General features: G+C 40.9%; 3 protein-coding genes across 3 annotated transcripts in view; 1 reads left to right on the plus strand and 2 right to left on the minus strand.

Moving 5' to 3' along the window:
* LOC132374436 (uncharacterized) overlaps positions 1-10,655 on the plus strand; it is a 58,210-nt gene that overhangs the window by 43,446 nt on the left and 4,109 nt on the right. The window contains exon 4 of the mRNA XM_059938100.1: positions 5,366-5,867. Coding sequence (XP_059794083.1) covers positions 5,366-5,694 — 329 coding nt within the window. The 3' untranslated portion in view covers positions 5,695-5,867. The remainder of the gene's footprint in view (positions 1-5,365; positions 5,868-10,655) is intronic.
* Positions 1-10,655, minus strand: part of LOC132374416 (uncharacterized) — a 112,354-nt gene that overhangs the window by 39,404 nt on the left and 62,295 nt on the right.
* Positions 7,545-8,332, minus strand: H1-6 (H1.6 linker histone, cluster member). The gene has a single exon (XM_059938099.1). The coding sequence runs from the start codon at positions 8,303-8,305 to the stop codon at positions 7,664-7,666; it is 642 nt and encodes a 213-aa protein (XP_059794082.1). The 5' UTR covers positions 8,306-8,332; the 3' UTR covers positions 7,545-7,663.

The raw sequence follows: 10,655 nt of genomic DNA on the forward strand, positions 1-10,655 counted from the left end.
CTTCCTACCTCATTAAGGATATGTTACAATTAATTAGGCAACCTTTGTCTTATATTGGTTTTGTTTCACACAGGCCAAAATTTCAAGAAACATTCTACTCTTCACAGTAATACACATTTATTAACAGTTGGCAACTGTGGCCTGCTAATTTTTTTTTTAATAACCGTAGTTATAAATCTCCATTTTCTTTCAGTGTTTCTTAGCTTAACTTTTCTGGCCTTGTTCATCAATTCTTAAGGTCAACTACATTTGAAAAGTCAGATTTAAAAATCTGTACATTTAAAAATCTGTATCTTATTTTGCCTCTGGCAAAACCATTTACAAGGGTGGTAGTAAGGAGAAGCGCGCCATCTGGTGGCCAAAAATGTCACAGTGGTCTTTCGACTGTGGGGTGGGGGGCGGGGGTTCCTCAGGGGGAAAGAATAAACAAGGGGTGGGGCGCTGGGGATCACTTTTGGAGAAAAGCCCCTGAAAATTTGAGAGAGCAAAGCTGAAACTATTCACCAGCTATTTGAATCGCTGGAATCACAGGGCAATGTTGAGCTACCTGAACTGGGAACAGAACAGAAGGAAAACGAACAAACCTGGTGATCTTTGAGGCAACCTGCCAGCAGTTGGTTAAGGCTGCTGGGCGGTACAGGCAAAACTTCGGCTTAAGTTATAATAATATAGTCTTAGAGTACCGTGTACTTGATACATTCTTCAGGTACACACACACACTTAAAAACAAAAGACCTTCTCTAAAATGCTGCAAGGTTCTTATAAGCTACACACTCTAATAATAACTAGAATTTTAAAATGCATGACTTTAACCGTGGAAGATTTTCACATGCGTGGAGTGATATTTTTAATTTTGATTTCTTTCTGTGGACTTTGGGTCATCATTTTTTCTTCTCCCTTTTTGAATCAGTGATTAACATGTAGAATATTAATACAAGTATTAAATCATTTCATGTGACAATTTGATTAAAAAGCCTGGGTTGCCTTGACATCCTGCGTGCATTTATTACTTGGCCTGGCATGCATGCTGGTATCTCACATATGCTGATTCTGAGTAATTCTCTAAGGTGTTTACTCATGTGTACGAGAGATACATATGATGTGTTTTAAGCAGATGCTTCTGTAGCTTCTATTTCTTGGCTGAATGAATTTTCATTCTCAGAAAAGTCTTCTTAGGCTTAAATATTTTCTAAAACTAATTTTTTTTCAGCTAATAATTATCGAGTACTTACTAGATGTCAGGCCGTGTTCTAAATATTAATTCTTTGGAAGAATCCTGTGAGGTAGAAACTCTTCTTATTCTGCTACCTTTATTTTGCTGTATGGAAACCAAGGCACAGAGAGGTTGGTTAACTTGCTGAAGGTTACACAGCTGGAAGATGATTGTGTTGAATTTTTTCCCAGCTAGCCTGGCTCAGATTCATAGCCACTACACAATCCCTCTCTCTGAATCAAGAAAACGTGTGGCTGGCATTGTTGCATCTTTTTAGGATACTCCTTTGAGTATCCATTCTGCTGCCTAGTGGCAGCACCTCTGATTATTTCCTGAGTGAGGAGAGAACCTGTTTTAACATTTCAGATTATACTCTATAATTTTTTCATAAATATTTGAAACATTTGGGATTTTTTTTTTCTGTTCACACACAAAATTCTAACTATCAAATTCACATTTTTATTTATTCTATTTATCATTCAGGGAGGTATTATGGGATGGGTAGCATTGAAGCACCTGTGAATCATTTTTCACCAGATTTGCGTAGAAAGTATTGTAAATAAAGTAATTAAGTAAAAAAAAAAAAACAAATTCTGGCTTTTGACCGAAAGATTCTAAAATAGAATTTTGGAGCCTTCAGTGCATTTGTGTGTGGAGGGGGAGGTGAGGATAACACCAATATTTGTATAAACTTCAGTGAAAGTCTTGTCAGTTAACCTTACCCTATGAGTTGATGAAATATCCTGGATCTTATTCTGTAAACAGAGTGACCACAATGGCATTTTCATAAGATAGTCAGCAAGCAACTTGGATACTGCCAAAGGAGCTTCACTATGTGTGCAAGAAAGCACCTGTTTTAAACATGGATATAACAGTTAATGATCTTTGCTTTGTGTACTTTTGTGTTCAGTTTTCACCATTAAAAAAAATGCAAAATCCTTTCTTCGGGCTTTGTGTGTGTGATTAAGGAAGTATTCAATGGAATTTTGAAAATCAAATTTAACTACAAACATGTTTATAAAAATTTTGAAGCAAATGTTTAAGAAAGGATACTGTTAGAAATTCTCTTTCCAAATAACATTTTCTTTAGTAGGTCAAAATGTATTATGAATATTTAGGGGAGAAAACTCACACAAGGACAGCAGGCCTAGAAAGTGCAAGTGCCAAAAACTTTTAGTAAAAGAGTTTGAACTAAAGAGAAAAAGCAGGGAGTTCCCTGGTGGTCTAATGGTCAGGATTCGGCACTTTCACTGCTGTGGCCCGGGTTCAATCCCTGGATGGGGAACTGAGATCCCGCAAGCCACATGGCACAGCCAAAATTAAAAAATAAAATAAAATAAGGAGAAAAAGCAGGAACGTTTTCCTAGAAGGATAAGGAGAGGAAGTGAGAAAAATATGGAGAGACACAGTATATGTATCTTATGGAACCAAAAACATGCCAGTGGGAATGACAGTTTAATTCAGGAAAAATGAATAAGAAAATAGATCATACCAAAGTAAAGATCAGGTGGCTGAAAAAAGAGAAATGCATTAAAGACTTAGGTGAGAAGGAGATAAATCAGCCAGGGGTCAGAAGAGCTGTCTGCCCCAGACCAGGAGTGGTGTCCCCAAATGCCCAGAGCTAACTACTGTCATGTTATAAATCCCTGTCAGGCTAAGTGGGGCGAGATTGTACTTATGTATTTCTGCAACTATAATACTGCTCAAAAGTATTTCTACCCTGGGATTTCTTTTTCCTAAAGTACAACTGTACCCTGAAAAGTGCTGGTATATTCTGGTAGTTTTCAACTCTGGCTAAGTATCAGAATTGTCTTTTGAATACATATATATTCCATGGGATGATATGTGTATGTATATTCCTCATATTTATATATATATTATATATATATATATATATATATATATTCTTCAACGTTGATATTCTGATTGAGTTAGTTTGTGGAGAGTGGTTCTGGGCATTTTATATTTTTAGAAGACTTTTGTTTAACATCACAGTTTTATTTGTGTGAATATTTCATGTGTCCATTTAGCCACAACTTGTTTGTAGGCTTTTTATTTGAAGAGCCTCGCTCACATGAATGGGGCTCTGGGAAGCCAGGTTCACTCTGAGAATGAGAGTTCCAGGGTGACCCACCTTTTCCCAAGCTACAGGACCAAGGAATACCTGAACTCTTCCTAGAGTGGAAGAATCCATTTTTAATATAAATCTATAATTGTATACCTCTTAAATATTTGTTTTTTTTAAAAGGAATTCCTTTATTTTTATTTTTATTTATTTATTTTTGGCTGTGTTGGGTCTTCGTTTCTGTGCGAGGGCTTTCTCTAGTTGTGGCAAGCGGGGGCCACTCTTCATAGCGGTGCGCGGGCCTCCCACCATCGCGGCCTCTCTTGTTGCGGAGCACAGGCTCCAGACGCGCAGGCTCAGCAGTTGTGGCTCAGGGGCCTAGTTGCTCCGCGGCATGTGGGATCCTCCCAGACCAGGGCTCGAACCCGCGTCCCCTGCACTGGCAGGCAGACTCTCAACCACTGCGCCACCAGGGAAGCCCAATATTTCTGTTTTGACATTCATGATTTTTGAGTCAATGTCATTGAGAAAAAATTAGAAAACAAGAAATTAGGAGAAGGGAATAAGAAAAAAAGAACCATGTCATACACATTATTTTAAATTTATTTTCATGAATTAAAAAGCATGTTGAGATTTCATGTTTACCTGTGAACTCTGACCTTGCACTTTTCCTCTGTAATGAATGGCATTTCTTCCTAGCTAAGTCTCCGCTTATAAGGTGCATGTTTGTGGTGGGAAAGGGTAGTGAAAGTCAGGAGCCTAAAAACACTCACTTTGGGGCAGAAGAATGTAACCATCTAATTATTTCAGAAGTGATAAAACCATATGTCATCCAGAGCTTTCCTGCCCTCTCCTGGGTCTTTTGTCTCCATCTTTGGGTCTCTTCTCCCTTTTTACCTAAGTCTGAGGTTATTATATGAGGTCTCTCTCAGGCCATAATCTCATTCTAAATCTCCCCAACAGACATTTATTTATTAACCAGGATGGGGGGGGAGGGGTGTCTTTTTTTTTTTTTTTTTTTTTTTCCAATTTAACTAGAGTAACTCTTACTGTGGAAATTTTTAAAAGTTGTCAGGAAGCCAAAGAGAAACTTTTTGATTTGAGAAATCCTTCTCTTCAAACCATATTCAGATCCAGTTCTGTTCTGTTCGGCTTTTTAAAAAAAAGAATGAAAACAAAAATGGGATTAACCTGTTCAAAACACCCATAATCTCATCGTAGGCCTCCCAGGGGAGGGCCCTGTAGGCTTTGTAATGACCTTAATCAAGTATTAGCCCTATCTTACTATTAATCCTGGACTCTAAAAAACAAACGTATGTTCTTGTCTCTAAAACTCGAGAAGGTTGAGAAAGGATTAATGAAAGAAGGAAAGGAGCTTTTAGGAACTGCAGGCCAATGAGGCGCAGAAGGCCAGGAAGAGGGTCCAGAGGTAACTGATTACCCAAGCCTAGTTTTAAATTCCTTCTCTCACATGCATTTGCAGAAAAAGGAGTCACCCAGTACGTGTTTGAATGGAGGAAGAGAAGAAAAGGAAGAAGTTTTAATTTGCAGTCGTTTGTCTACCTTTTTGTCTTTCCAAACACAGATCTTTTAGGACGAGAGCCTCTTCATGGCCGGCTTATACTTCACCCATCAAAATGCGTCCTTTAAAATTGAAACATTAAAAGGACTGAAAGGGAAAGTCCCTTGACCTATAACTCTATCTTCCTTTACACATTATTTTTACCTTCCCCAAGGAACCATTATCTAACTTATTAGTTACCAAGTTACCAAAAGGAAATGTGGAGTGAAGCTCTTTGCTCCGTGTCCTTGAGCTGAATACACTCAACTTGCAAACGCGCACAGAAAAAAAATAGGGCAAGGCAAAAGAGAAACTAAAGCTTTTCAGCTGATTGAAGTCCACCTCACCTTCCGGCCCGCCAGACGAAGAGCGAGGTATTTCGACCAATCAAAACATTGAAATGTTAATAAGCCCCTCCTTGCCCCACCCCTTGATGACCTAATTTGGAAAAAAAATCCACCAGGGCTCTCGTTTTCAATCAGGTCCGGAAGAATGTTATTTAAAGAGCAGTGCTAAGTTCAAAAAGTTACTGCGACAACAGCCATGTCTGGTCGTGGGAAGGGTGGTAAAGGCCTTGGTAAAGGCGGCGCTAAGCGTCACCGCAAGGTTTTACGGGACAATATCCAGGGCATCACCAAACCGGCTATTCGTCGCCTGGCTCGCCGTGGTGGTGTCAAGCGCATTTCCGGGCTAATTTACGAGGAGACTCGCGGGGTGCTGAAAGTGTTTTTGGAGAACGTGATTCGGGACGCTGTTACCTACACCGAGCACGCCAAGCGGAAGACCGTTACCGCCATGGACGTGGTTTACGCACTCAAACGCCAGGGCCGCACCCTTTACGGCTTCGGTGGTTGATCACGGCATCAGCCGAGACCTCGACGTTTACAAAAAACAAAAAGGCCCTTTTCAGGGCCGCCCACAAACTCGCGGAAGGGCTGTTGGACGTTGCGGAGGTGTGTGAAAGCCAAATGTCAGAGTTAATTTCATATGTGAAGTATGGTCGGAAGCTGCATTAACAACGCAGTTATGTAAGTATTTAGGGCTTTGCGCTTATATTAAGGTGTTAAGACGGTGAAACGCGAAGTGATATAAGGTCGGATCCATGAGAGAAATGTGCCTATTTTGTGCACCTGGAAATACTCTGAGAACTGTCCTTAAGTGGACGGCTGGAGGCATCCATGGCACAAAAGTTCACAGTATCACCCACACGACACACAGCTATGCAAATGAAGGCTCTTCGGGGACAAGCTTTCATTGGCTGGTTCTCAGTGTGGCGAAGAAACCGCTGTTAAATTGAGGAGGGTGGTGTTAAAAGGCTGTTTTCCTATTGGCCAAAACAAGGGGTTTCATACTGGTACCCGGAACTTAAGGGAAAACCTTCATTGGTTAATTCTTTAATCCGATGCATGCCAGGCGCTAAAGGGCCCGAGGAGCAAAATCGCAGAGTGGCCGAGCCGGTTCTACACAGGTTGGAGTAGTGCTGGGAGGTCGGCTGGCTTCTGGGCGGGATGAAGCCAGTTGTTCCTCCTTTCCCTCTGCGATGATAGTCTGGGGTCAGTCCACTGCTGGGCACAGAGAAGTAGCTCACTGCCTTGTCCGGCAAGTGAAGAATTTTCCTGCACTATCCCAACTCCAACTTCAGAGGGAAACAATGGCCATCTTATCCAAGCAAAGAAACCATTGTATTTAGTCGTTTTCCATATAGGATACAATTAATTTTTTTTTTTCTGTGGCCCGATTATACATATGAATTCAGACAGGATATAGAACATGTTTGCATGGGAGGCTGCATTAATTACGTAGTTTTGCACTGGGCTTTGTTCGAAGTCGCCCCCAATACCAAGGCCCAAAATAAGATTAACAGTATAAATTTATTTACGAGGATCTTTAAGAATGCTAAATTACAAACTAAGTGAAAACAAACTAAACTGTTTAAAGCGAAAAAGATGCTTTAACTCCGACCCTGAGCGTTTCCTAGTACAAGCAGGTTTGTGATTTAAAGGTCACACCCTAATATTTGAACCTCCAACATCTCCATACGTGTTTTAGAGTTAACATTTTTCAGCCTGTGTAGCACAATCTGAACAAGCCTATCATTCTCTTCATAAATAGAGAACAGTTACATTAAGACTAATTATATTATCAAACCAAATTTTAATGTAACAGTATGTGCTTAATATATAAAGTCATCTGGTAACTACTTGCAAACTAATGAAGGTGAAAGGCATTTCAGTATTCTTGCAAATGTAAAACGGAAACCTCTGTGATTTACACAACTAATCACTCATAGTGGAAAGAAAAATGTTTAACGAGAAGTAAACTTCTCACTAATCCAAATTGAGACCTTGGTTTCTGTATATTAACCCCTGTAAAGTCCATGGAGACTGAGCTCAGAAATCTTACATGGAAAGGCACATTAAATCATATACTAGAGTAGCATTAGGTGAAAAAACATGGTCAGGTATGGTTGGGCACGGAGCTGATCTCCTCTCCTCTCTAGACTTAAAATCCAGCACTTCTCTAAGCATTTAGGAATTTACATACAAGGAATGTGCCTTATTTTTATTAGGATGGACAACCTAACTTTCTGGAACTGGGCAGTCAGCATACCATTAAGTATCTGAAGCTCTTCAGAGTCTGTACCGTTTGTCTGACAAGACACTATCACCGCATCACAAACTTGCTTATTTGCAAGCGATAAGGTTGACGAATAGTCTTTTCTTCCGGAGTCTTCTGAAAACGCAATGTTACACCCTCTTAAAATCATTTGGGTGGCTCTTAAAAGAGCCTTTGGGTTCTATGTAAACTGGCCGTTGCAGAAATTTCACTTCTTGGTTGTTGCTTTCCTCGGATTAGACTTCGACTGGGTCAGTTTAGAATTCCCAGCCTTCGGCTTCCCTGCTCTGGCCTTCGCTGGACTTTCCTGTTGTTGTTTGCCCTTGGCGCCTTTAGCTTTTCTGCCACTCTTACCAGCTTTCTCAGCCATTGTTGTCCTCGGCGTCTTTGCTCTTTTGTTGGTCTTATTAGCTTTCTGTGGAGACTTGGAGTCTCTGGCCAAAACCCGCTTCTTCGTCTTGGTAGAAGCAGGCTTCTTGACCTTTCCCTTGGTGGGCTCAGTGGCAACCTTCTTGCTGAGCTTGAAAGAGCCGGAAGCACCGGTACCCCTGGTCTGCACCAGAATTCCTTTGCTAACCAGGCTCTTGAGACCCAGTTTGATGCGGCTGTTGTTCTTCTCCACGTCATAGCCCACGGCTGCTAGCGCCTTTTTTAGCGCTGCCAAAGACATGCCAGCTCTCTCTTGAGAAATAGAAAGGGCCTCGATGATCAACTTGGACAATGAGGCGCTTGTGGTCTTGTGACTTTCACCCTTCAAGCCAACCGGCTTCTTGCCCCGCTTTTTGGGGGGACGTTTCTCGATGGACGGTGGAACCGAGTCCGCTAGAGCAGCACGTACCATCTCAGACATTGCCCTAGGGTGGAGGAATAAGTACCACCTAGCAAGTAGCGTAAGCTGCTGCACGGGCCTCAGGGCCTTATATAGGGCAGGGCGCGCTGTGATTGGTGCGTCGCTCAGGCACCGCCCCCGCCCCTTGGGGAAGGAGCATTTGTGTTTGTTTCACTCCCAAAAGTTGAAAGCCTCGAATACCCTCTGCACGGAATCGCCCTGGTTCCACTGACGAATAATCCATAGAGATACAGATTTAAGATGCCTTTTCGCCTTTTAATGAAAAATGACCCTGCATGCCAAAACTATTCAATAAAGCCCTCGATTTTCAACAAAATTCAAAGGGAAGAACAAAACTTTCTCTTTTCCGTGTAAATATAAAAGTAATTTTTACCGAATGACTTATCTCATCTCTTTTAAGTGGTCTTCCAAATGGTTGGCTTTCAGTTGGTGGAGAAAATAAATTATTCACGCCCTGATTTTTATTGAAAAATATTTATGTATATGAGGGAAGCAACACAGATATCTTAGATGTCTCACTGCAGAGTTGGAAGATGCTTTTAGAATTGTCAAAAAACTTCAGGATGACACCTCATTTGGGCAAACAATCTAATAAACGATGATCTACAGGCATGTGGATTGCTTGTGACTAAAACCACTTCTCAGTCCCTAAGGCTTGATAGCAGACCCTCAAGCATGGAGTAAATTACGTGGATCTCACACATGATAATCTGCTTGGCTAAAATCAGGTCCCCCTTGTGGAGGGCATCTTGAACTGAGTTTTGCTTCTGGTTTCATTAGTTCAAACCTTACCCCTATACCCACCCCCACCCCCTTCATCCTCCACCCTCAGAAAAAAAATGTAAGGAAACAGATACAATCCCTGCACTTAATTAACTATAAAATATGAGGCAGGAACCTTGGTCTGAAGAGCTCAGTGGAAACGACAGACCCAGATCTATAACAGGACTGGGCTGGCAGGTGTCCTGCAGAGCTGTGGGAAAAGAGTTATTGGAATAATGTCTAGGATGCTTCTCTGGGCTTGTTCTAGGACTCACCTTTCTCAGAGGTGTATAAGAGTTTCAAGGCCCGGCCTTCCAGGAGGATGTTGAGGGAACGGTGTAATATGACCAGAGTCCAGGGTTCAGCAAAAGAAAATCCCATAAGGACCATCTTGTAAAGATCCACAAATGCCTGCGTGAGAAATTTGGTAACATTCTACAGGCTGGGCAACCACTGGAGGCTTTTAAGGAGAGAGTTTGTGTATTTTTGTAGTAGTTGTCTTCTTGTATGGTTGTTGTAGTTGCCTTGATTTTCAATTTTTCACATAAACAATTATTGTGGAGAGCCTAATGTCAGAGGTTGGTAGTCTGTTGTAATAGTCTCAGAAGAAAGACAAGAGCTTCATTTAAGGAGAGTGTGGGAAAAGAGAGAGTCTACATTTGAAATACTTCTGAAGAGGAAATGAGATGATGAGACTTTCAAACTTCTGATTGCAAAGTGAGGTAGAAAAGTCTCTTTCACTCTCTCTGTCTCACATACATGCTCACATGTGCACTTACACACACATCTGAAACATAAATTCTGAAAACAATACTACCTTAAGTGCATTCTGATATATTTTCATCTAGTTTATTTTATTTTTTTAAAAATGCTGGTTGCAAATCATGAGATTGATTTCACAGCCTACTAATACATTGTGACCCTCAGTTTGAAAATTTTTTTCTCCTTAGAGAGATTACGGGTGCATCTTACCAAGGGCTCTGTTTTAACATGTATTTGGTTTCTCTGAACCTCGGTGATCCCTGAGAGGTCGTACCATTAAATGTCAGTGGCTTAGGGTCGGGTATGAGTGGATTGATCCTTATATTTACAGGTTGACAGAACATATCACTCATCGCTGTAAAAGTAACAGAGAATTGGATACTTTTCTAAAATTCTTAGATTCCATAATTTAAGATCCAGAGAAAAAACCATGATTCATATTTTGCATTATAAATCTAAAAGATACCATAAAAACAAGCTCACACACATATACACCGTATATATGTGCCAGTCATTGTCCCAAGTATTTTCCCCCAAAAAAATTAGAAAAAAAAAATGTAGGAAATCATTTTATAGATGAGGAAACTGAGTCACAGAAAAGTCACATAACTTGCCCAAAGTCTTAGAGCTAGTGAGCAGGAAAGGCTGGGATTTGATTTCAAGAAATCTGGCTTCAAAAGGCTCTCCTCCCATCTCACTCTTAGTCTGCTCAGGCTACTCAAACAAAATACTCCAGAGTGCGTGGCTTAAACAATAGAAATTTATTTCCTCAAAGCTCTGGAGGCTAGAAATCCGAGGTCAGGGTGCCAGCATGGTCAGGTTCTGG

Source organism: Balaenoptera ricei, chromosome 11 (assembly GCF_028023285.1).
Source record: "Balaenoptera ricei isolate mBalRic1 chromosome 11, mBalRic1.hap2, whole genome shotgun sequence".
NCBI lineage: Eukaryota > Metazoa > Chordata > Mammalia > Artiodactyla > Balaenopteridae > Balaenoptera > Balaenoptera ricei.